This window comes from Giraffa tippelskirchi, chromosome 2 (assembly GCF_054371585.1).
Source record: "Giraffa tippelskirchi isolate mGirTip1 chromosome 2, T2T-mGirTip1v1.2.pri, whole genome shotgun sequence".
Lineage (NCBI taxonomy): Eukaryota > Metazoa > Chordata > Mammalia > Artiodactyla > Giraffidae > Giraffa > Giraffa tippelskirchi.
Window position 1 is genome coordinate 31,628,391 of NC_137276.1, and position 26,150 is coordinate 31,654,540.

Genomic DNA, 26,150 nt, shown 5'->3' on the forward strand with positions numbered 1-26,150 from the left:
TCATTCATTGCTGGTACATCTACTCTGGAAAATAGTTTGACAGTTTCTTTTAAGACAAAAAAACCCAAAACTATACTGTACAACTACTATGAAAGTCACTCAGTCTATAAGACCCAGCCATTACATTGCTGGGCATTTATCCCAGGTAAATGAAAACTTACGTCTACATAAAAATCTCTGTATGATTCCTCATAGTAACTTTGCCTCTAATAGCCCAAACTGGAAACAGCCTCAGTGTCCATCAGTGGGTTAATGGGTCAAGTTGCCATCCATTCACACCATGGAATATTGAAAAGTGAAAGTCACTCAATCATGTCCCCATGGACTTTACAGTCCATGGAATTCTCCAGGCCAGAATACTGGAGTGGGTAGCCACTCCCTTCTCCAGGGGATCTTCCCAACCCAGGGATCGAACCCAGATCTCCCATATTGCAGGTGGATTCTTTACCAGCTAAGCCACTAGGGAAACTTACTCAGCAATAAAAAGGAATGAACCACTGATACATGCAGCAGTTTGGATAGCTCTCATGTGTATTATGATGTGTGGGGGGGTGGGGGGGTGAAGTCAGTCTCAGAAAGTCACATACTGTTGATTCCATGTATATAATATTCTCAAAATGACAAAATTATAGAGATGGAAAATAGATCAGTAGTTGCTGGGAGTAAGAAATGGTGAAAAGGGGAGTGGTGGGTATGACTTTAAAGGGAGAACCCCAAGGAGGCCTTCATGGTGATGGAGCAGTTCTGTGTTTTGATCATGGTAGGAACTGCACAATTCAACAGGTGATAAAAAACAAAGAACTTATACACACACATTGTGCCAATGTCAACTTCCTGATTTTGATGTTGTATTGTAGTTACATAAGGTATATGTAACATAAGATATATGGGGGAAACTAGATGAAAGGCATACAGAACCACTCTGTACTATCTTTTACAACTTCATGTGAATCAATAATTCTTTCAAAATAAAGCATTTTTAAAGAAACGCACTAAGGAAGGGAATTAGGAGGGAAAAGTCATAAAAGGGGAGGAAGCACGATAATGGAAAAAGTGTCGAGAAACACTACGGGCGGTGGGGGATGGGGGCAACAGTGTCTTTACTGAAACATGATTAAGAAAACGTTTAAAGAACTTCCCTTGGCAGTCAAGAGTTAAGAGTCTGTGCTTCCCCTGCAGGAGGCGCAGGTTCAATCCCCGGCCGAGGAACTAAGATCCCACATGCCATGCAGCACGGACAAAAATGGAAAATAAAATAAGTATTAAAAAAAAAAAGAAAGGAAACCATTTGAGTCAAATATACCTAGCTTCAAAATCAGATACCCTCCCCCTTATGTTAGTACCTCATGATATTAACATAAAAAAATAGGCAATACGGTCTCAAATTAACAAATATATATGTGTATGTTAATATTATATACACATCATATGGACATAGAAAAAAACTAAAAGAAAATGCAAAAAGTGTGAACAGTGATTCTCCTTGAGTGGCTGGATCCATATGGTAATTCTTTCTTGTTCTAGGTGTGGTGACATTTTACTCTTATTATTTCACTTCATCCTCATGATTACCCTTTGATATGTGCATGATTTATCCCCATTTTACAAATGAGAAACCTGAGGATCAGAACCGTTAAACAGTCCCCAGTCACATAAATGGCAGAGCTGAGATTCAAATCCAGATCTAACTGGGCAGGTGATTTTTGTTTTCTTCCGTATTTTGTCTTCAGTATTTTGGGCTTCCCTGGTGGCTCAGATGGTAAGGAATCTGCCTGCAATACAGGAGATTCAGATTTGGTTTCTGGGTCAGGAAGATCCCCTGGAGAAGGGAATGGCTACCCACTCCATATTGTTGCATGGAGAATTCCATGGACAGAGGAGCCTGGCAGGCTGCAACCCATGGGGTTGTAAAGAGTTGGACACGACTGAGTAACTAACACTTCACTTCACTTTCATATTTTGTGTATGTGTTTTCCAATTTTTATAGGCAACACATAATATTTATGTCATCTGAAAAAGAAGCATAAATATTTAGGGGACCCAGGGCCTGGTTATATGAGCATTTTCTCAGGCTATTTCACCCTGGGTGGGTCAACCCGGAGTTGGAAGTCTATCACTTTTAAGGCAGCCATTTGCTATGCTGGCCCTAATGGCACAAGATGACTTTTATTTTGTTTTTAAATATGTATCTATTTATTTATTTGGCTGCATCAGGTCTTAGTTGCTACATGCAGGATCTCATTCCCCAACCAGGGATCGAACCTGGTCTCCCTACACCGAACACAGAGTTTCAGCCACTGGACCACCAGGGAAGTCCTGAGATGACTTTTAAATACATAGTCCTCTCTTACAAAATAGTAGTAGTCAACATTAATCAAGTGCTTAGTGTATGCCTGACACTGGTCTAAATGCTTTACGTAAGATACCTTATTCCAGTCTCACCACAACAGGATGAACTAAGAATCATAACCCATTTTACAGGTCAGGAAACTGAGACTGAGGTTAAGTCATACCTCCAGAAGGTAGGGAGGACTGGATCTGGACCCCATCTCCTTGAACACCACAGTCTGGGGTCTTAACCACTGCAACTTGACTGCCGGACTCCCATAGCTGTTCTGTGCGCAGCCAGCCAGGGTCCTGCTCTGCCCCTTTCTCACTGGACATCCACGACCCTCAGTTACCAAATGACCCAAGTGAGCCCATCCATACCACGGTGACGGCTATGGTCTCACAGGTGGGATGTTTATCCAGATATCTGGCTTGGCTATCAACCCACACCCCGTTGTACAGGTAAAGAAATTGAGGCTCACAAAGCAAATCAACGTTGAGGCCAGGACTGGGGCTGGGTTCTCCTTCCCCTCACCCCTTGAGCTGCCTCTGCTATTTTGAGATATGTCTTATGGGTCTTATTGGGCCTCTTCTCTGGCCAGTGTCTGTCCCTGCCAAGAGAATGGACCTGCTTCTTCAGCTGGGAAGCCTTGGCAGGATCATTTGATGGTATCACAGGAGCCCAAGAGCCTCCATGCCTCTTCCCAACTGTCTGCCTACACAGCTCAGGGTTATGGAGGCTGCTCCTGCTTGGGACTCCCTGACAGCCCGGACTGCCAATCCTTGCTCTTCTGCATGGCCACGGGATTTGTTCTGGGTCTGAACTCTGGTTCAGACTGCTCCACGTGTCCCCTGCAGCCTCCCTTGCCAATGGATCCACTCCCAGAGAGGCACAGAAGGAAGACTACACTTGGAGACGGGCCCCAGTGGGTCAGCCGTGGGCCTGGCAGTGAGACTCTCTAAGGCCACTCAGCAGGCAGCAGGGCCAACAGCCGGGGACACAGGGAGGGGCAGGAGGCTCCACCCTGCAGCTTCCAGGCCCCTACATGCAGAAGGATCTTCACGGATCCAGCACAGCGCAGGCCCTCCTGACTGATGGAGGGGCCAGGGGTGGGGCAGGAGGAGAAGGAACCAATGGGAAAGCCAGATGGGAAGGAAGGATTGCAGGAAGAGAGAACAATGGGGAGACAGAAATGGGGCACAAGGGAGACCAAGAGATGTGGCCAAGAGACAGATGAAACAAGGAAATGCTCCCTGCCCTCCACGGTCGCAGTCCCGTGAGAGAGGTTGGTGGACAGGAGCTCTGGTCGCAAGCAGATTTGGGTGCTCCATCACACTGGCCCAAGGCTGTAAGAGCCCTGAGACAGGAGAAACCCACTCTGCTCTGAGCAAGGAAGTGGGCCTTGAACTAGGTCTAGAAGGATGGTAGGAATTTGTAAGGCGTGGATGGGGGCCAAGGGGGGCAGCCAGGGGCTGGCCTGGCTTGAACAAAGGCCAGAGGTGAGAGTGTTCACGATGTCCACAGGACAGGAAGGGTCTGGTGGGAGCAGAGTCTGAAAAGGGAGGCCAGGGCCAACCTGTCAGGGGCTCCCAGAGCCCCGCGGAGAGGGTGGGCAGAATGGAGGGGGTTGCAGAGCCACAGCCAGGCTCAGCTTTCAGTGGGAGGGACGTTGTTGGGGAGGGAGGACCGTGGAGGAGCCCAGGAGCTTCTCCAGGGGCACAAGACTGGCACCTAGAGCCCTGCAGCGAGAGCAGCGTTTGCAAATTTTTTAGAAAGCTCTAGTTTTGTTTTGTTTTTTTCTGACTGTAGGAATAATGCATATTGATTATAGGAAAACTAGAAAATGTAACACCATAAAAAAAGAAAGTAAAAATAACCTACAATCTCACCACTACGTGTGGAATATTAAGCAAAAAGGAAACGTTCTCTCTTCACCCTCCCCCAGGGTCAAGTGATTCATTTAGTTGGTGCCAAACACTAACTGAAGGAAGATCCTTGCCATGGGTGACCTTACATTCTAGTGGAAGGAGGAGTCACATATGATACCTAATAAACATAACAACTAGGTAAATATATAAAAGGTTAGAAGACATTAAGTGCTATGAAAAAAGAAAATGCAGAACAGGATAAAGGAATTAGGAATGCAGAAGGGAACAGGCAGGGAGCAGTTTCAGTAGGTAGTCTGGGGCAGCCTCTTCCCAATTCCACACTTTTTGATAAGATTTTATTGCATGCAAGATACACAGGAGCACATTTATAAATAAATATGCCTCGGAAGCTTTTTTAACGGAAATTATTATACTCTCCCTATTATTCCCAAACTTGCTTTTTCCCCCCTCTCTCTTAACAGTATATCCTGGACATTATTCCAAGTCTGTGCATATCTCCTTTGTTTTCCTTTAGTGCTGCACAGTATTTTATTGTGTGGCTGCATTCATAATTTATTTAGCAAGTCCCCTGCTGATGAACAGTAGGACAGTTTCCAGTCCAGAGTAGTTTGTTTTGTGGTATTTGCAGTGAGCAGGAGCAGGTCAAGAACAGGAATGCAGAAAGGGCTGTCCTGATGTCAGTAGGACTAGGAAGAAGATGTGGGCCCCCCCTCCAAGGCTGTGCAGGAGGGCAGAGGGCTGCAGGAAGCCTCCTCCACCACCCACAATGCTCCTGCTCACCCCCTCTGACCCTGTTCCTTCCTGCCTCCAAAACCACCCCTGCCTCCTCGTGATTTTGCAGCAAAGTGTGGTGATCAGCTTGTCCATGGACACATGTGGGTGCACACGTGTGCCCCTCAGCAGTCAGCCCCCTCCCTGGGGCACTTCTTTCCCCCACATACCTGGCCAGCTCCTCTTAGCTCCTGGGCCACTGGCTGGGGAACCTTCCCATGCTGTGGGCCTTTGCTTGGTCAGCACTGAGCTGTGCTTAGAGGACTCAGCTTCTCAGACCCTCATGTGCACGCCTAAGGGTCCAGACTGCATCACATCACACAGTAAAACTCAGGGACCTTGCTGCGTTTCATGCTTCAGGGAGCAGAGGCTTCTCAGCAGGCCACTCAGTTGTGCAGAGTGCTCTCAGCTTCATCCTGTAAAACCATCCCACGCACCCCTGCTCAGGGAGCCCCCCGGCCTCGTTCCACCAGCCCCCACACTGTCCTGCCCTGCCCTTCCCCTGCTCCTCCCAGTGCAGACGGCCAGCCAACCTCATAAACAAGCATTTCTGCTCACAGCCCTTGTTGAGTGCCCTGCTGGACTCGGGTTGCTCTGAACCCCAACATCTCAACCCCCGCATATCCACCCCATGTAGCCCACACCCAGGCTCTCTGGTTCCGAGCTAGCAGAGAGCTAAGGCAGCTCTACCAAAGCCAATACATGAAAACAAATGCCAATAAACTCCTTTCTCCGCCAGCCTCCCACTAGGGCTCACCCCCTGGGCCAGCCCACCCCAAGCTTTGGTGGCACCCCCATCCCTACACATACACCCCACCTTCCTTTCAGCTGATTGTTCGCAAGTGACTCAGAGCTGCCTCCCAGACGGCTGGTGCTCTTTTAGGAAAGGAAAATTCAGTGGCCCACATAAAAATCGCTTTAATAAAGTGCAAAAATATTCCACCAACTGTATTCCCACCATCTGTTTTGCTTGTGATTCTTCTGAAAAGCGCAATTCTCTGTGCCTCTTTGGCCTTTGTCCTTTAAAAGCTGCCAGAGGCAACTCCCTGCTGCTCTTAATGGGGCCTCCTCTGCTCCCAGACACACAGGCCCAGCAGTCTGGCCAATTTAAAGGCTGCCTTGTGCAGTGTCTGGTGGCCGGGCCCCCTGGCTTGTGCAGCTGCGGGAAGACTTGAAATTTCTGGGGCAGAGGGAACGGCCGGGCCTGGCAGCAGGAGCCTGGGTTCCAGTCTGAACTCAGACACCTGCAGTTCCCTGAACCTTGCCAAGCCTTAGTATCTGCATCGGGGGAGTGGGTGTAAATTCTCCCTTGTGGACTAATTGAGAGGCTTCAATCAGTCACACCTTCAAGAGCTCCAAGTCCCTCCCCATCTCCTCTCCCACTCACCCTGCATAATGCACAGCTCACACCCTGCTTCACCCACTTTGAACTTCTCCCTGATCTTCAACACGCATGTCCTTTTCATATCGCTATACCTGTGCTGTACCCTCTGCCTGGAACATCCTTCCTTTTCCTTCTGTGCCTCCCAAGCTCGTATTCCTCCTGCATCCTCCAACGAAATGACTTTTAACACCCGCCTCTCTCACCAAGTGGTACCGATACTATATGTGCACTTTCCCAGTTTATTTTAACATAATCACTGTGTTCATTGCCCCCATAGGGCTCAGCTCCTCCAGGATGGGTCCTAGGTCTGTCTCCTTCCTGCTGAATCCCAGCTCCCTGCATGATGCTTGGTCCGTGGTGGTTTGGTCATGGGGGTGGGGAGGACAATAGAACAAGGGTTTAGCAGGTGTGGGCTTCAGGATCAGACATTCCCTCTCTGGGTAGCTGTGAGCAATTCCCTTCACCTCTCTAAGTCTCATCCCCTTCGATTCTAAGATGGAAATTATAAAACTAGTATTTTCTCAGGGGGCTGCCATGAGGATCCAGTGCCCTGACACTGAGAATCACTGTGTGCAGTTTGGAATGCATACTCTGTAGTATTACTGGCAACAAGGGGAAGCCCTTTGGGAACTGCAGGGTGCCCCCCATGTCTAAGAGATGATGGGGATGCTGAGGGGCAAAATTGGCTGGGGCAGCTCTCACATCCAAGGAAAGACTGTCCTTCCTGGATAGGCTAGAGCTCCCATCTTACAGATGAGGAAACTGAGGCCCCCAAATGATCAGTAACAAAAGAGGGAGTCCTACTGAGATGTGCCCTCCCCGTGGCTGACTTCTATCCTAGTCCTGCCGCTCCCTGGGTCTGGAGGAAGAGAGGAAGCAGGATTCAGATGCAGGATGTAAATTTGTGATTGTCTATGAATATTCGGCAGCTCTTGAGTTATTTGCGGCACTTCTGTCAGGCTGGAAAATGTATTCGTGTAGCTGCTCTGTTGGCATTTGTTCTTCTTTGTCTCCTTTTTTTTTTAATAGAAAAATGTTTACTTTTTACATCTGCCACTTAGTTTGGGCGCTGAACACCCTAAACATGCCAAATCTCTTGAACCTCAAGAGACTACTTCCAAACAGAAAAAGAGTGGGCGGTTGACACCCCCAATCCTATTTTCACCCCCTTCCCCAAAATAAACTATCGTGGTAGGAGGGAGCAGAGAAGGAGGGGGTTATGAGAAGTGTTTTCTGGCTTAATAGAGCCAATCCCAGAACCAGTAAACCCCCAGCCTGGAAGGAAAGAGTCTCTGGGGGGACAGAAGCTGCGCCCTGTCTGGGGGTCTCCGTGTCATGTGGGGGTCTCTGCTCAGGAGGCCTCTCTCTGGTGCTGCTGCCCCATCGCAGGCACAGGGGCAGGGGCTGCTCACCTTTGACACTTCCGGAGGGTGGTGGCTGGTCCCTGCCCTCATTCATTCATGATGGCCAGAGGCTGGAATGCTACAGTGAGACTTCCCTGGAGGTCTTGGGTTGGAGGGAGCAGAAGAGAAGCAAGCCCAGAAAGTGGACAGTGTGACTCTCAAGATGCACCTTTCTCCGGAAGCTCCGGACTGACGCACTGGGACTTGGGGAGAAAGCTGCAGTGGGGTCCTTCCACGCCATGCTGTCTTAGCTCCAACCCCAGAGGGGACCTCTACATAGAGGTAGAGGTAGATTCCAGTACAGGAATCTGTATATTGATTCTCCCAAAGTCTAGGCGTGCAGCTTCTCTCCCCAAGGAGACTCTCCCCTTCCAGGCCCAGGGCTTACTGGTTCTGAGGTCGGCTCTATTAAGCCAGAAAACATTTCTCATAACCCCCTCCTCCCCCTGCTCCCTTTTCTAAAATACAGGAACCCCGTTCATACTCAAAAATGTTTCACAGACCACCCTCCACCCCCATCGCAGCAATCATTGTAAAAATCCATTGGTGGACAGTAATGACCAAAAGCTGCTATAAATTCGGCAGCACTTTTCAGTTTTACTTGTTTTGTGACAGTCTCTATACGCATTGAGGAGAAAGCACACACATGTGGGTGACTTTTTTTCAACCCTCAATTGATGCTTGGGGGAGTGTGCAAATTTGTGGAGCTCCGAGCACCAAGCCCACGTCTGGTCAGCCCTGGTGGGTGACAACGAGGGGTCTGCAGCCTCCCTCCCACCTGTACTGAGCACTGCCCTCTTTCCCAGGTGACTGACTGGAGAAAGGCTTCTCCCAGCAGGTGAGACCCAGCTCCCACTCTTCTCCACCCCAATCCATCACCATTAGCCTGACCTTGTCTCAGTGACAAGCCTGTTGCTTTAAGCAGGAAGCCGGGGCCAGCTTTGATGACGCCTAAACACCTGATAAATCTTTCCAACCTGCTTTCTGCCAGTAATGTAACACGTTGCTTTAAGGATGTGTGCAGATGGATTCACAATGAATATTCCCTGAGTTTCACCACCATTATTTTCTGTAAACATTTCAGCTTTGTTGTTGTTGTTCAGTTGCTAAGTTGTGTCCGATTCTTTGTGACCCCATGGACTGCAGCACAAGACGGCTCCTCTGTCCTTCACTATCTCCTGGAGTTGGCTCAAATTCATGTCCATTGAATCAATGATGCTATCTAACCATCTCAATCTCTGCCATCCCCTTCTCCTCCTGCCTTCTGTCTTTTCCAGCATCAGGGTCTTTTCCAGTGAGTCGGATCTTCACATCAGGTGGCCAAAATATTGAAGCTTCAGCTTCAGCATCAGTCCTTCCAATGAATTTTCAGGGCTGATTTCCTTTAGGATTGACTGCTTTGATCTCCTTGCAGTCCAAGGGACTCGCAAGAGTCTTCTCCAACACCACAATTCAAAAGCATCAATTCTTCAGTGCTCGGCATTCTTTATGGTCCAGCTGTCACATCCAGACATGACTACTAGAAAAACCATAGCTTTGACTATACAGACCTTTGTCAGCAAAGTGCTGTCCCTGCTTTTTAATACACTTTCTAGGTTTGTCGTAGCTTTTCCAAGGAGCAAGTGTCTTTTAATTTCATGGCTGCAGTCACTGTCCACAGTGATTTTGGAGTCCAAAAAGAGAAAATCTGTCACTGCTTCCACTTCTTCCCCTGCTATTTGCCATGAAGTAATGGGTCTGGATGGCGTGATCTTAGTTTTCTGAACATTGGGTTTTAAGCCAGTTTTTTCACTCTCCTCTTTTACCCTCATCAAGAGACTCTTTAGTTCGTCTTCACTTTCTGCCATTATAGTGACATCATCTGCATATTTGAGGTTATTGATATTTCTGCCAGCAATCTTGATTCCAGCTTGTGATTCACCCAGCCCAGCATTTCATATGAGGTACTCTGCATATAAGTTAGATAAGCAGGGTGACAATATACAGCCTTGCCATATTCCTTTCCCAATTTTTAACCAGTCAGTTGTTCCATGTCCAGTTCTCACTGTTGCTTCTCAGATTGGTCTTTCTCCTGTGCTCTTTGTCACCTCAGCTTTTATATTTTATATGGCACTCCACTCAAATACTTTATCCCCAAGAACCTGTCCCTCATCACCTTGACTAGAAAAGGCCCCCAGTAACTCTTACTTCCTCTTTATCTCATCACCCTATTTTTGTTTTCTTCACAGAGCTTGTCAATATCTGGCATTGTTTATTTGTTCATCTGTGCGCCTGTCTATCCCCACTAGAGTGGAAGCTTCCTGAAAACAGGGACTTTCCCAGTGGCATCCCCTTGCAGACTTTAACTATCAGTATGAATATAAATACAAATCAATGGAATACACCCAATATTAAAAAGCAAATCAGCTGTAAAGCTGAGCATTGTCCCCAGGTCTCCCAGATGCCCCACCCCCACTCTTTCTTTCCCAACATGCTAGGTAAATGGTACAGCCAAGATTTGAACCCAGGACTCCAAAATCAACCTGTTTACCACCAGGTTTAACCCTCTTCCCCAAAACAGCCTCCTGCCCATTGGCCTAGCCACTAGAATGTAAGTTCTAGAACTGTGCTATCTGATATGGTAGCCACTAGGTTAGTGGCTAAATAATTCTATTTTAAATAGAATTTAAAATCCAGTCCCTTATCACGCCAGTGCCACACCAGTGCTCAGCATCCACCTATGGCTAGCCACTACCGTAGCTGACAGATAGAAAACATCACCGTTACCGCGCAAGTTCTCTTGGACGGTGTTGTCCTAAAGGAGCAGGATCTCGTTGGCCTCGTTTGCTATTTCCCCAGCACTTGGAACAGTGTTCGGTTCATGTTTTTTATCAGGTGAACGAATGAATGATGACACTCTTGCAGAGAATCCCTCCCCACCCCTCACTCTCCTCTGCGGCTGGTCATTTCTCCTTTCTTCCCGCAGGGAAGGATGAAGCCAGCAGCGTGGAGGTGACATGGCCAGATGGCAAGATGGCCAGCAGGAACGTGGCCAGTTCGGAGATGAACTCGGTGCTGGAGATTCCCTATCCCCGGGATGATGACAGACCTCAGGACCCAGCCACCCTGGAGGTGAGCAGAGGCATCTGGACCTCAGAGCCAAACAAGCAGGCCCTTCCCACAACCCTATGGGCTGAAGCTGGATTCCCAGGAATTGCAGATTTTGTTTCTAGAATGATGGAAATCTTCTTAGCAAAGGGCAGGCTTCATAGTGACCCCTCCATTTGTAGTTTCCACACCACTATCACACCCACAGCTCTTCTGCTCCTCAAAGAAATCTTAGCGTGTTAGAAGGACAAGCATTTTTCACCCATTTTACAGAGAAGGTAAACTGAGACCAAGAAAGAGAACGCACCAAAACTACACAGCCATTTGTGAGCAGAGTTAAGGACTGGCCCCAGGTCTCCTGCTTCATCTCTGATTCTTTCCAAGGCTCTGACACAGCCTCCTGTTGCCTCTGCAGACTCCTAGGAAGAGCTCTGGGCCCCTGTCCAGAGAGGATCACACCATTGCAGATAATAGGAGCCACTTAAACTCACGCAGACAAGGGGACTTACAGGGAGGTTCCAGGGGAGCTCACGAAACGCAAGGGACACTCGGGATGAGCTAGAGCCATGGCAGTTTGGTGGCCCCAGGAGCTCATGGACCTCTGTCTTTAGTGCACTGGCTCTGGGGGGGAGCATTTTCCTTCCCCAGTAATCCTCACCAGCACCCCATCATTCATCAGTCCCAACAGTCGGCATTTTCTGTCTTGTGTAAAGTGTTCTGAGTCCAACCACCGCTCCCAACCACCAGGCTGCTGAGACCTCCACAGAGACCTAGCAAAGCCCCCACAGCCTGGAGTGACCAGGCTCCCCAATCTCTGTCTCTGCCTCACTTAGATCAAATTCCAGCTGCACAGCCTTTGAGTCACTCCTCCAGATGAGATGTCCACCTCTTATCCAGCTAGCCCTGCCCCAAGTTGGGGTGATGGCCTGGCTCACAGGCACCCAGGCCCCAGGAGTGGGGAAGGTTCTCAGAGAAAGGGGTGTGGGGAGTGAGCTTGATCAGCCTTCTTTACACTTTGCCTTCCTGAGACCCAGCTTGTCTCAGGTGCTGCCATAGGAGGGACAGACTCTGTTGGGGGTCACGGGGCAGGCCTGTGGTTCCCACATGAGGGAAATGAGCAGGAGTTTGTACAGGCTCTGTTCTTGGCCTTCCTCCTGAGTCTCCTCTCATCAGTGCAAAGGAATCCTGGCAGGAGGAGCTCTCCCTGATTCAGAGCTGTGAGCAGTCCTTTATTGTGGGGTCAGGGTGACAGCTGCTCTGTGGCTGTGACTGGGAGGGGACCTGAGATGGGATCTTCTCAACTCACTAGTGTCTCTGCTTCTGCCCATCTTGCAGTGCGGCCAAGGATTCTCCCCGCAGGAAAATGGCCATTGTGCAGGTGAGTTGCCTGCAGGTACCAGAGGACAAGGCAGAGGCAGGAATCTTCCTGGGGAGGGTCAGCCTGGGCCCTGGAAGACTCAGGTTGCAGACAAGGGGTGGTGGGAGCGGTGAGAAGGGGAATGTGTTGTTTGTCCCTGGGGCTTCAGATGTCAAGACAACCACCAGGTGACTTGGGAAGGTGGGAATGATGGTAGCAACCTGCAGGCTGAATCACTACAGCTCTGGGAATTGGCAGCGCTTCCCTGCCGTGAATACAGAGAGAACAATCACAGGGAGGAGACACAACTGCCTAGACAGAGCACACAGGGAGGCCTGGCTCCTAGGAGCCATGGTGGGTGGGCATGCATCCTCCATCCAGCACAGCAGCCAGCAAAGGGGCTGGCAGGCGAGAGTGGGCATGGCTAGCCAGGGGGCATCGGAGCAAACCAGGATGTGGCATGTGATCCCAGCTCAGAAGGGAGATTGCAGCCTTTTGCAGTATTAGGGGGCAGGTAACTGCAGCACAGCCAGGCTCTGTGAGGATCCAGGGACCTCCTAAAATCTCTCAAAGGCCTGGAATGGGCAAGGGTGGCCTAGAGGCTCAGCACCGAGACTTTCAACCCCCTGTCTTCCATCCTAAGGACCAGCAGTGAGGGGTTAGGCCAAGGACTCCACCTGCCCTTAGATGTTCAGGCAGCATTCTTCCCAAGTCCCTTCTACAGCCACTCATTAGCCCCAGATGAATGGTTTGCTATTGAGATGCCAGAGTGAATGAGACAATCCCTGCCCTCTTGGAGCTTACAGCCAGTGGGAGGGGCGCACAGAGAAACAGATTGACCACACAGCCTGGGCAGGGCTTGTGGGGAGGGGATACTATGGGAGCACAAAGGTAGGGTGCTAAACCAGTCTAGTGAGGGTCCAAGAAAGTGCCCCAGAGATAGTTTAAGTCTGAGCTGACACCTGAGGGGTGATGAGGAGTTTGCCAGACAGTGCTGAGAAAGTGTTCCAATGGAGGGTACTGCCTGGCAAAGGACCACAGGGGAGAAGTGGAGAGGATGGCTGGAAGGGTGGCTTGAGGAAGAAATTAGTTCCCTCCACTCCTCATGTCCCCACCGTGGCCACTCTAAACAGACGGTGCACATACCCAGAAATTCCAGCATTTTCCCCATGTGCTGGGAAGACCCTGTGACCTCTGCAGTGCAGCTTCCTCTTCATTTCATCACCCAGAAGACATTTGGGTGCCTCCTGCACAGCACCCCATGTGGGGAGCTGGGGGTGCAGGTCAGGCACCTGCCCTGGAGGGGTGTTCATTCTAGTTGGGCAGACTGACCACAAACCATGTTACCCAAGAACTGGATGAGATGAGTCAAGAACCCTTTAAGCAAGGTGCTCTCTGAAGACTCCTTTAGAAGATGTGGGCAGGGAGAGGACATTTGAGCTGAGACCTGAAGGATAGAAAGGGTCCAGCCATAGAAAGAGAGGAGGGAGGAGCTTGTCCAGCAGAGGGGAGAGCGGGAGCAAAGACCATGTGCCAGGAGAAAGGCTTAGTGTGTCAAATGGACAGGAAGGAGGCCAGAGAGCTAGGAGAGGATGAACGAGCCAGATGCCACATCAGGGAGGATCTTGGGCCCCAGAAGGGAGTCTGGACTTTGTTCTCAGGGCCCTTTGCAGTTAAGCAAGAGCATGGCATGGTATGGTTCATATTTTCAACAATCACCTGGCTGCTGAATTGCAGATAGGATTGGAGGAAGTGGGGAAGCCAGGAGGCCTGGGGAGTGGGTGGGCGTGTGGTGGGGGGGAGGGGAAAGGGGAGAATGCAGCTGCAGAAATCCAGGCAAGAGCTGCTGGTGACTGGGGACAGGCTGGTGGCAGAGGAATGAGAGGGAGGTGGTCAGACAGGAGAGATACAATGGGGCAGAATTGACAGGATCTGTTGTTAAATTGCCTGCAAATTAAGGAAACTGGAAGAATCAGGAATCTCTCCAATGTCTGCTTGAGCAGCCAAGAGGCTGATGATGGCCTTGATTGAGCTGGCGAGGATGGGAACAGGGGACAAAAGAGGCTCGAAGGCTGGGGGATCTAGAGTTCCATTTCAACCTAGTAAGTCTGAGATGTGTGGTAGACATTCATGAATCTGGAGCCCCAAGGAGAGGTCATGGCTCAAGATAGGAGGCCTGGAATCATCCGTACGTGAAGGGACCACTTAGAGAAACTGTGGGAGATAGAAAAGAAGACCCAAGACAACATGAGTGCCCCCAAGGTGTAGAGATCAAGTATAGGAGGAGCCAGCCAAGAAAACTGAAGCGAGCAAGTTGAGGCCCAGGGAGAAGAAGGGACATGCCCAAGGCCATGGCGGGACTGGGGATGCAGAGCCTGAGTAAGGACCCACTGACCCCAGCCCCCAGTGAGCGGCTCCCCTCGCCTTTCAGACACCAACGAATGCATCCAGTTCCCATTCGTGTGCCCTCGAGACAAACCCGTGTGTGTCAACACGTACGGAAGCTACAGGTGCCGGACCAATAAGAGATGCAGTCGGGGCTATGAGCCGAACGAGGACGGCACAGCCTGTGTGGGTGAGTGGGGCCCTGGCCACCGTCCAGTAGCAAAGGGAACTTGCCACCCACTGGGGAGCTCTGGGAGGCCCCAAATTGAGGTTCTCAGCCCCTGCCTTCCCCTGGCTGGAGGGCATCTCCCTAGACCTTTGTGGGGTCTCCAAGGAAAACCATGACAGGCTTGGAGAAGCCCCACCACTACTGCCACCATCTGAAGGGCCCCTGGGGTACTGTGTCCTGGCCAGAAGCTATTGCTCTTCCTGTTTCTCCCTTTCTCACGTTTCCTGAAACTAATGTTCCTACCTTAGGGTCAGCCCACGTTTTCTTACCTGGGATATAGACTAGCTCCTACTGCTCACCTTTGTCTGAATTTCTGAACTGGTATTTGTCTTCTTCCTCCCAAATGCTTTCCCCCACCCCCACCCCACCCTCATTCCCCTTCTCTTTTCCCCATTTTCTGCCTCCCCACTCCATCCTTTTTGCAGCTCAAGTGGCCTTTTTAGGTGGGTATCCTTCTGCCGCCTTTAGAATCTCTGAGCCTCTCTCTTGGGCCTCATCTCTTTCTCTAGGCCTTGGACTTTGCCTTCAGTTATATGCACTTTAAATTCCATCAATAAAGGAAAAAAAAAAAACAAAAACCTAACAATCTTTGTGGAAAACTAAATCTCTCCCGCTGCCTGTCTTTCTCCATGCCCAGTAGATTCTGCTGCGTGCTCCCTCTGAATGGACTGCAGGGTTGGCCATCTTTGAAAAGGGAAGTTTGGGAGATACTCATATTTGTGTCACCTTTAGTTGTTTGTGAAGTCTTTCTTTGCATGTCTTCTGAGAACATGTTTTTCACCCCATCCAGCCTCCCTCACTCCTTCAGAAGAATCAAGATAGTCCTGTCTTTTCTGTATCCTCCAGTGTCATGAGCGGCTTATTTTGCCCTTAACAAAGATGGCTCCCAGGCGGTTGCTTGCTCAGTTGATTTGACATTGTGTCCTGTGCCTGCTGGTTTGGCCTGTGCTGTTTCTGCTCTGCAGGCCCTGAGTGCCTGTGGTAGAGAAAGCCATATTGGGGTTGGTGGTGATGATGGGGGGGCGGGGGAAAGGGTGGCCATTTGGGACTCTTGATAAAAAATGTTAAAGTTTGAACTTGCTAAGCCTTCCAGTCTCTTTCTGAAGAAATTATACCAATAAACTCTCTGCTGGATATTAGTGTCTAGCTGGTGGGAAAAAAAAAAAAGTGTCTAAGGCAAGCAGAGCTGGTTGGAATGCTGAGTTAGCAGCAGCCCTTCCGTCACGTGGCCCTTGGAAAGCAACTCACGATACAGAGAAAGTGTCTGCCCCAGGCATGAGCAGTGGTTGAGTTTGTGCACAAATGTTCATTTTGGGGACACTGGGGTTTGGACCAGATGAGGCATGTGGGATGAGCAAGGGACAGACATGGAGGGAATGCTCTGGGGCAGTCACTTCTCCTGTCTGGGCCTCAGTATCCCACATCTAAACGGCAGCAGAGTTGGGCTGGTGTATCCCTAAGGGCCTGTTCCTTTCTAAGACCCCTGAAAATGTGGCTGGACATAGGCATGCCTAGTGTCAGATTACCCTAATTTCTAGAAAGAACCTTGCAGTTTGGTCTCTCCTGCAATATGCTTGGAAACCTGGAAGTTCCTGAAAGCCTCAATTTTAGTAATGATGTAACACCTTAGAATACTTTCATGACCAGCTTCAGTAGTGCAGGAGCCTTATAAATCACAGATCTATTCTTTATGTGATTGGGAAAAAAAGGCACACCCCCAGATATAATAAAATTACTCTTAAGAAAGCCACCAACCCTTTAAAAAAATATATTTAACAAAAAAACTACCATATTCTGATATAATAATAATATGCCCCATAAATCACAAAATATTAATTCCTCATTGCTAGTGTTGTTTTTACACTTGGAACAGGAGCTAAAATGAAAAGTTTTAAAATAAAAACAGCTACAGTTTCACAGAAAAGCATACATCCACTTAAAAATCGTTCCACTCCTGGGAAGCCCACTCCTGTGTGTTGACACAGAATTAAAGATCTGAACAGGCCCTAGAAATGAGACTCAGGGAGATGAAAAGATCAGCCCAAGGTCATGAGCCAGCTGGTCCCCGAGCCAGGGCTGGAGCCCTCTGCCACCACCCTATCTTGTTGGGGGGGGTAACAGACAGCGCTGTCACCGTTCAGACGATTCCCTCACCATTCTGGAAGACGCTGCCTTTTTAGAGACGAACAAGTGGATCTATGATAGTGAGATAAGTAAAACCCAAAACCCACAGAGACTATGGTTCCAAATGCAATGGTAAATAACAAGATAACGGTGTTCATTGACTTCCTGCACACACAGCACGAGAAATAAGGGATAAGACAGCCAGTGTGGCAGCCTGACAAGGACATCAGGAGAGCTGAGGTGACAGCAGACTTCGAGGATGACTTATAAGTAATAACCACGAATTCCTACACATTGAGTTTCTTATAACCAAGTTTATTAGTGTGGTTTTTACCCTACTAGGTGGGCGGGGCCAGATGAGTTACAAAGAGGAGTTCAAAATCCCTCCAGCTACTAAGAGCACAACTGTAATATCCTGACTCTGGGGTATTAGATTCATACCCTGAATTAGATTCATTCTTTCATTCATTCAGTCTTTCAACGCATATTAGTTGAGAACCTATTATGTGCCAGGTACTGAGCTAGGCTCTGGGAGCGCATTGGTGAGTGAAGGTGACATGGTTGCTGTCCCCATATTGTCTTCCACCAGCCAGATGGAGGAGCCCAGTGCACAGGATGGCAATGGGACTCAAACTCAGAGGGGCTTTCTAGAATGTCTAGCTAAATTCTTGGATCGCTGTACCAGAAAGCTAACTCTCTGCATTCACTCCTATAGTTACTGAACAATCTCTTATTGAAGGAGAAGGAAATGGCAAACCACTCCAGGATCCTTGCCTGGAAAATCCCATGGACCGAGGAGCCTGGTGGGCTGCAGTCCATGGGGTCACAAAGAGTTTGGCATGACTGAGCGACTAACAGAATCATTTATTGAAAACCTCCTGTGTGACGAGCACTGGGTCCCTCCCGTGAGTACTGTGACAAGGTCCCTCCTCTGAGGGTGTCAAGTTCCCTGCCTCAAGATGCTTGGGTTGGAAGAAACAGGAGACAAAAAGATACAGAGGACAGGCAGACCTCACCTGCCTCCAAATAACAACACCTCCCCAGTGGGCCAGGAAGGCACCTGCCAAGCCCAGGGCCTCAGTGTAGGGCTTTTTGATCTGCGCTGAACCAGCCAGGCTCAGAGTCCCTCTTCCTTCTAATTCCTCTTGCTCCGAGGCCTTTGGGCACCCAAATCCTTCTGAAAGTGTTAGTCACTTATGGACCGTGGCCCACCAGGCTCCTTTGTCCATGGGATTCTCCAGGCAAGAATACTGGGGTGGGTAGCCATTCCCTTCCGCAGAGGATCTTCCCGACCCAGGGATCAAACCTGCATCTCCCGCATTGCAGGCAGATTCTTTACCATCTGAGCCACCAGGGAAGCCGTTTGCCTTCTGAGCATGAAGTGTGCAGTCTCTCTCTCTTTTTTTTTTGGATGATAGCCCCACCCAGACTCCTGACGTTTTTGTTGGCTTCTCCTGGGCCTGAGTTTATAACAAAAATAGCAGATGCTTTCAGGGGCGGACAAATAATGGCAGGGGCTAGAAAGGATTATGCAAATCGAGAGCTGAAGCACTGAAGGGGCTCATCCAGCAGAGCAGGAAGAGGGGCCAGCTCAGCCAGAACTTCCCCTTTTTCAAGAAAAACCAAATAATGATAACAATACCATTTTTACTCTGCCCAAGGATGTTCCTTTTCCCAGGAAGAATCTCTCTCTCTTAGTCACTCAGTCATGTCCAACTCTTTGCAACCCGCTGGACTGTAGCCCTTCAGGCCCCTCTGTCCGTGGGATTTCCCAGGCAAGAATACTGGAGTGGGTTGTCATTTCCTTCTCCAGGGGATCTTCCCCATCTAGGGACTGAACCCCTGTCTCCTGTGTCTCCTGCATTGCAGGCAGATTCTCTACCTGCTGAGCCATCAGGGAAGCTGATCTTCCCAGGAATGTACCACTTAAAATGACGATACTAGCCTCATTTAGTGAGTGCTTGGTATTTCTCGGTCAGATCTGAACTCTTTACAAGAATCAACTTGTTGAATCTGCATACAGTCCCAGAGGAAGGTGCTGTAGTCATCCCAGTGTTGCAGAGACGCTGAGTGCTGTGTCCAGGGCCGAGCGGTTGGGGCGGGCAGAGGCAGGACTCCGTCAGGGTGGTCTGGCCTCAGCTGGCATTCTTCCTTCTCCATTTGAGCTGGCCGACTGGTTACACAAAAGCACGACCTCTCCTGCTGCCCAGGGTCAAGGGAGGGTTTGGAAGGAAGGTACGGAGTCCCTAGGGGTGGCCCAGGATCTGAGGCAGTGTCCCTACAGTCTCGTTCAACCTGCAAGAAGAGATGGCAGTCCCTGTGTGGAGTCCGCTCACCGGGCACACAATCAGCCATGTGACCTCTTCAAGCATCTGCTCAGCCACCAGCCCTGCTCTGGGGAGGTGCCATTCTGAGGGCCAGGAGTTTGATTATGTATCACTCTGGCTGCTATGGCCCCCTCCCAGGGTCTGGGCATCGCACCCTGACCAGCACTGGACAGCAGCTTAAGCAGGGGTTCCACTCCCGCCTGCAAACAGGGCCCTTGGTCATCATTCCAGAGTCACATGAGACAGGAGAACAAGCACTTCTCTTTCTCAGGGAGCCAGCTGGTTTTTTTCCAGCAGATTCCAGAATGACACCCCCACCCAGACTCTCAGCCCTTGAGGCAAGCCATGTTCCTCCCTTGCCCTCCCTCCCCGGGGTCAGCCATAGTCTCACTCCTTCATTGTGGACCAGACCCCAGCCACGTCCTGTCAGGGGCTGATGTTGCATCTCCTTAGCAACGAGCACATCCTAGAAGGAGGAGGGAGGAGGGTGAGAGAACAGGGGCTGGTTAACTCCATAGGTAATGCCAACCCCTCCTTCAGCACTTGTCCTCTGAAGAAACCACTGTTGAACAGCCGAGTGGTCAAAGGGTAGGCCATCAGAGAACAATGAGAAGCAAGAAGAAATAACCCTCCCCGGGGAAGGGAGCTAACATTTACAGAATGCCTGCTCTGTGCTGAGAACTGTACATCTGCGTCTCCGTTCATCCCCACACCCATCCTATGGGATAGATGATATTTTTCTATTTTACAACCGAAGGAACTGAGGATCAGAAACAAGATATCCAAGGTCATATGGCTAGTTAAGTAACTTACACCTGGGCAAATTATTTAACCAGTTGTCACTGGGCATATACTGATTGGAGACCTACTATGTGCCAGGTGGTGGTTCTAGTGGCTGGGGACGTACATCAGTGAACATCACCGGGCAAGATTCCTGAAAGCCCTGGTGACATACGGCAGGCACTGAACAATATAATAAGGTATATAATATGTTAGAAGTTAGGGGGAACAAGGAAGCAGCATTAAGGCAAGTTGAGAGTGCTGAGATAGGCAGACTGCCATTCTAAATAGGGTGGGTCAGTTAGGCCTCACTGAGAAAAAGGCGTTTGAGGTCAGTGAACTGTTTTTTGAGCCTAAGTTTTCTCATCTGTAAAATGAGGATAATGCATACCACACAAAGTTATTACATTAAACAAGAGGATATAAAATATTTAACATAGGGCTTGGCATCTATTAATAGTAAGCCCCCAGTAAATTAGAAGTGTTATCAATATTACTAAGTAGCAAAGCTCAGGATGCAGCCTGGATCTATTCAATGCCAAATCTCACGTGGCTCCAGGCATAGCCTGCCGTGGTCCAGGTCCCTGGGAGCCTGCAGTATGGGAGATTTGAAGGACATCTCCCCAGGGACCTGACAGCTTAGCAGGGAAGAGATTTCAAGGACTGGAAATGGCTGTGAGGGAGCAAGCAGAGTAAACCTTCCTGGGGCCTGGGCTGTGCTGAGAAGTTCAACTTAGTTCTCACACGGTGCCATTCCCCAAGAGAATGGTCATAACTATGGTAAACTAAGCAGTGTCCAACTCTGCGACCCTGTGGACTGTAGACCACCAGGCTCCTCTGTTCATGGGATTCTCCAGGGAAGAATACTGAAGCAGGTTGCCATTTCCTCCCCCAGGGGATCTTCCTGACCCAGGAATCATTTCCTGCTTCTCCTGCATTGCAGGCGGATTCTTTACCGCTGAGCCACCTGGGAAGGTTGGGATGTTCAGGTGTGGAAATGGAGGTCCAAAAAGCGTGCCTTTCCCGAGGACCACAGCCTAGCCAGGAATCTGACTCCTGCCTGGGGCTCCTCTACCTCTCTCTGCCTCCTTCTCCAGAAAACGCGAACTATTTCAGAAGCAAAACTGTATCAAGCATTTTCAGAAATATAGGTGCCAGTGCTGGTCCATCCTTGATGCTGACACAGAATCAGAGTTGGGGGAAGCGCCCACCAAGTGAACACAGGCACTGTGATTGGGCGGTGGAACACAGCTGGGATGCAGGAACTGAGGGATTTCAGCTGAGACAAGAGAAGCTGGAGACAGCATCAGGAGCATAAGAGATGAGGGTGGGGACAGAAGTCCTGCCAGCACTTCTGCCCAGAATCTCATGACCCCTGCCTGCCTGCCTGCCTTCCAGAAGGGGCCCAGAATAATTCCTATAAAGGTAGCTCATTATCCTTCTTCCTGGCCAGACCCAGAGCAGCCATGAAGGATCTCTCCCCTAGAATCATTCAGTGCATCCCCTCAAAAGACCCAAGGGCTTACTCTCCTTCCCCAGCCCAGACCTGAGTGCTGAGCTCCCAGGGAGGGAGAAAAGTACAGCCAATGTTTCCCAACTGCTCCTGGGGACAAGCAGAGGGACACACTTAGGCTGAAGGCAGGAAGGCAAGTCCTGCATATACCTCCTCTGCCTGTCCGTTCCCCGGCTCAAGATGTACAGGCCTTGAAGGCAGACACAGGGAGAATGGAGGGAGAAGGAAGCCGGGAGGTCTCAAAGCCTCACCCAATGCAAAAGGTGTCCTGTTTGCAAAGACCATTCTTTCCTACAGAGCTCATTCCAAACTCCTGCAGCCCTCCATCCCTCCCTCCTTCTTTCCATCTATCCTTTTTCTAACATAGTATTTTTTAAAATTTATTATGGAAGTATAGCTGATTTGGGCTTCCCTGGTGGCTCAGACAGTAAAGAATCTGCCTGGGTTCGATTCCTGGGTTGGGAAGATCTCCTGGAGGAGAGCATGGCAATCCACTCTAGTATTCTTGCCTGGAGAATCCCCATGGACAGAGGAGCCTGGCAGGCTACAATTCGTGGGGTCGCAAAGACTTGGACACGACAGCAACTAAGCACAACACAGCACATAGCTGATTTACAGTGCTTCAGGTGTGCAGCAAATTGATTCCATTATACACGTATTTCAGATGCTTTTCAATTATTGGTTATTACAAGATATTGAATATAGTTCCTTGTCTCAGCCCACTTTTTTAAAATTTCTTTTTAATTTACTTATTTTTAATTGAAGGATAATTGTTTTACAATATGGCAATGGTTTCTGTCATTACATCAACATGAATCAGTCATAGGTACATATATGTCCCCTCCCTCTTGAACCTCCTTCCCACCTCCCACCCTTTCCCACCCCTCTAGGTTGTCACAGAGCCCTGATTTGAGTTCCCTGAGTCATACAGCAAATTCCCACTGGCTATCTGTTTTACATATGGTAATGTATATGTTTCAATGCTTCTATCTCCATTCGTCCCACTCTCTCCTTCCTCTCCCCTTCCTGGGTCCATAAGTCTGTTCTCTATGTCTGCATCTTCATGGCTGCCCTGCAGGTTCATCAGTACCATCTTTCTAGATTCCATATATATCCATTAATATACAGTATTTGTTTTTCTCTTACTGACTTACTTCACTCATCTATCCTTAAAATTCTCTCTTCACCCTGAGACTCTGGGATCAGATGGACTCAGGTTTGAATCTGAAACTCAGTTTCTTCATCTGCTGAAAATGGAGATATAACAACCTCATAAAGCTTTTGTGAGGCTTCATCAAGATGGAGCATGTAAGGCGCACACCGTCCAAATTGATAAAATGCAGATATTATTATGAAATCTGTTCCAGGTCCTTTAACCTCCTGCCTTCACTCCTAGCAGTGCCTGATTTTACAACAATCCATAAGTCATTAACTGGGATGATGTTAGACCCATAAGACTCCTTCCCAACTAGACACAACCATCACTCATAGTTACAAATGCAGAGTTCATTTGGGGACCAGGTTACACAGCATCTTTCCTTCGAAGAGCTCTTGTCCTGTATTTAGATCTGCACTGGGGAGCACAGGGCCGATCAGTACCCATCCATTCTACCTGCCTCCCCACAGTCTGCGAGCATCCATCTCAAGCCAGGCAGTCATCTCCCTGTACATATCTTCTTTGTTTCCTTCCACTTATCCATCCATCTATCCATCTACCCATGGTACTTCACCCTCTAGGGCCCCAGGGCCAGACTTTCCAGGCAGAGCAGTCAGCCCCACAAGGATTTGTCCACCTCAAAATAACAGAGCAGGAGCTCTGAGTAGGGGCTGAGTGGGAACGGGATGTATGCTTCTTCCCCTCCCCCTTTCCCTCCCCTTTCCCTCCCCCTCCCCCTCCCCTCTCCTCCCCTCCCCCCAGGTGGAGTTCATGAGCAGAGCCACAAGATCACCAGCAGAGCCACAAGAGGCAACATTACTGAAAGCTGCCCAGTGCAGGGGATGGCCTAGGGTCACCCTTTAACCGAGTGACCCTGTACCTGCCTTTGTCTACATTGGCCTAAGCTGCTTCTCAGTGGCATGTTGCCCCAGGAGCCCGAGGATTTCAAGTCTTCATATTCTTATCTCTTCCTGCAGCCCATGATGGGCAGCACTTCTCATTCACCTGCCAAGGGTGAGGCATGCACCAGGCTCTTGGGGTGCGGGGAGAAAGTGGTGGAAATGAGTAAGACAAGATCCCCACCTACCAAGAGTTGGCTTAGGAACTGGGGCAGGAGGAAGGCCATCACCACACACACAAGGTCTTGTAAGCTGTGTATAACATTTCCCCTTCCGGGGCCTCGCTTGGCGTGGCTCTCAGGTGGTAGCCGGTCTCCAATCACTTTTCCATTACAAAAATCGATAACTTGAATTACTCCAAAATAACTAGCCCCTTTGCGCCCCTGCAAATCTAATTTTTCTGTGTCTGCATTTGCCTACGTGCTGCTCTCTGAGTCTGGAATCTGTCTTCATGAGTCAATCCGGACAGAACGAAGCCTTTAGCCTGACTGTGACACATGGTGTCAGAAGGAGAGCCGGATTTGGGGTCAGAGACTCAGGTTCAAGCCTTCACTCTGATACTGTGGGTGCTGGTGAAGCTACTTAACCATCTAATTTCCTCATCTATAAAATGAGAATTCAAATATAACCACCCACCAAGAGTGTTAGAGAGCAAAATAGAATAGTAATATACAGGAGTTCCTGGCATACACTAGGAAATCAATGAACCCTTGCCTTTTGTTTGTTCTATGCAAGAATCTGAAACCTGGCTATAAATCTACAGCATGAGGCCACGGTATATTGAGATCCTAGTGCAACTTCAACAATAACAATATCTTACATTGGAGAAACAGATTATCATTTACCAAAATTCCTTCTCACAATGCTCACAGTTTACAAAGGACAAGAGAGATTGGGTGTGGCAAAGTGATTGACAGGGGTATGCCAACCGCTGCAGCCCTCTGACTCCCTCTGCACACTTCCACCTCCTCAATCATCCCCATGGTAACCGCAAGTCCCCGTGCAGCTCAGGGACACTAAGTCCTGCTGTCCAGCAGCTGCTGAAATGACAGGTCTCTTAGGGAAGAGGTGTGAACACAGCACAGTCTGCCCTCAGCGCCACCAGGAGAATAAATCCTCCCAAAGTCTCCTGAGAAGGGTCCTGTGGAAACCTCGGAAGGCTGAACTCTGAAAGGAGGGAAGTGAAGTGAAGTGAAAAGTCGCTCAGTCACGTCCGACTCTTTGCAACCCCATAAACTCTACAGTCCATGGAATTCTCCGGGCCAGAATACTGGAGTGAGTAGCCTATCCCTTCTCCAGGGGATCTTCCCAACCCAGGGATCGAACCCAGGTCTCCCACATAGCAGGAGGATTCTTTACCAGCTGAGCCACAAGGGAAGCCAAAGAATACTAGAGTGGGTAGCCTATCTCTTCTCCAGCAGATCTTTCCAACCCAGGAACCGAACTGGGGTCTCCTGCGTTGCAGGCGGATTCTTTACCAACTGAGCTATCAGGGAAAGGACATCTATTTCATTCCAGGCACATCCATGGCCAGTTTCTCACCGGCTCCTCAAAACCAGGTGTTCTTAGCATTTGGGGGATGGTTACATACCCACTTTGAGAATTTGCTAAAATCTGTGGGCTCTCTTCCCCAGTTAAATGTATGTCATTCTGCACACAGGGACTCGGGGTCAAGCTTAAGAGCTCCTGGCATAAACCTAGTCTGTTTTAAGATTTTCTTAGGTACCAAGGACTTTCTCTTTTAAAGGTCCCACACCTCATCGTATCAAACATTTTCATGTACATCCACAACCCACACTTAATGAAACATACACACACAACACACACACATACACACACACATGAGTTAAGTTAAATTGCAATTGACTGTCTGACATAATGTTACATTTTGTAGCTATGTAATAAAACATTAATTTCAGTTTTGTGCTTTCTTTTCCTATTTTGGAACCAATGAACTTCCTTCATAAATTTCATTCAACTATTTCATTTGTTGTTTAGCAGCTAAGTCATATACAACCCTTTGCATCCCCATGGACAGCAGTATGCCAGGCTCCCCTGACCATCACCATAGAAAATATGCAGTTCTTAAGTATATAATTCATTGAACTCTCAAAGTGAGCACAACTGTGTAACTGCTGGAGAAACAGCTCATCAGGATTCCCCAGAAGCCCCCACTTCCACTCACTGCCCCCCCCCCAGGGCAGCCTCTCTGCTGACTGCTAACACTATAGACCAGTTTTGCCTGTATTAGAATGTGTTATAAGTACTATCATAGAGTTCATACTCATTTTGTGTCTGGCTGCATTCATGGAACCAACAAACTTTTTCATTCAGGTCTCAGACATTTTCAGAGGCTTGTGAAAAGTTCATAGGCTCTAAGTACTATCCAGAGATTCTCAACCTTCACACTAGAAACCCCAGGGGAACTTTTAAAACCCCTGATGCCCAGGCTGCACCCCAGAACAATAAAATCAGAATCCTGGGGCATAGGACCAAGAATCAGCAGTTTTTATTGCT

General features: G+C 49.0%; 1 protein-coding gene across 4 annotated transcripts in view; it reads left to right on the forward strand.

Annotated features, from left to right (window-relative positions):
• Nucleotides 1-26,150, forward strand: part of CRTAC1 (cartilage acidic protein 1) — a 167,170-nt gene that overhangs the window by 136,453 nt on the left and 4,567 nt on the right. For 2 of the 4 annotated variants that reach the window (XM_081549509.1, XM_081549515.1), the window contains 4 exons: nt 10,742-10,887; nt 12,199-12,241; nt 14,652-14,795; nt 15,625-15,968. In XM_081549509.1, the coding sequence (XP_081405635.1) occupies nt 10,742-10,887; nt 12,199-12,241; nt 14,652-14,795; nt 15,625-15,656 (365 nt within the window). In that variant the 3' untranslated portion in view covers nt 15,657-15,968. Of the gene's footprint in view, nt 1-10,741; nt 10,888-12,198; nt 12,242-14,651; nt 14,796-15,259; nt 15,413-15,624; nt 15,969-26,150 lie in introns of those variants that run through there. The other 2 variants (XM_081549501.1, XM_081549493.1) reach the window with 2 other exon arrangements.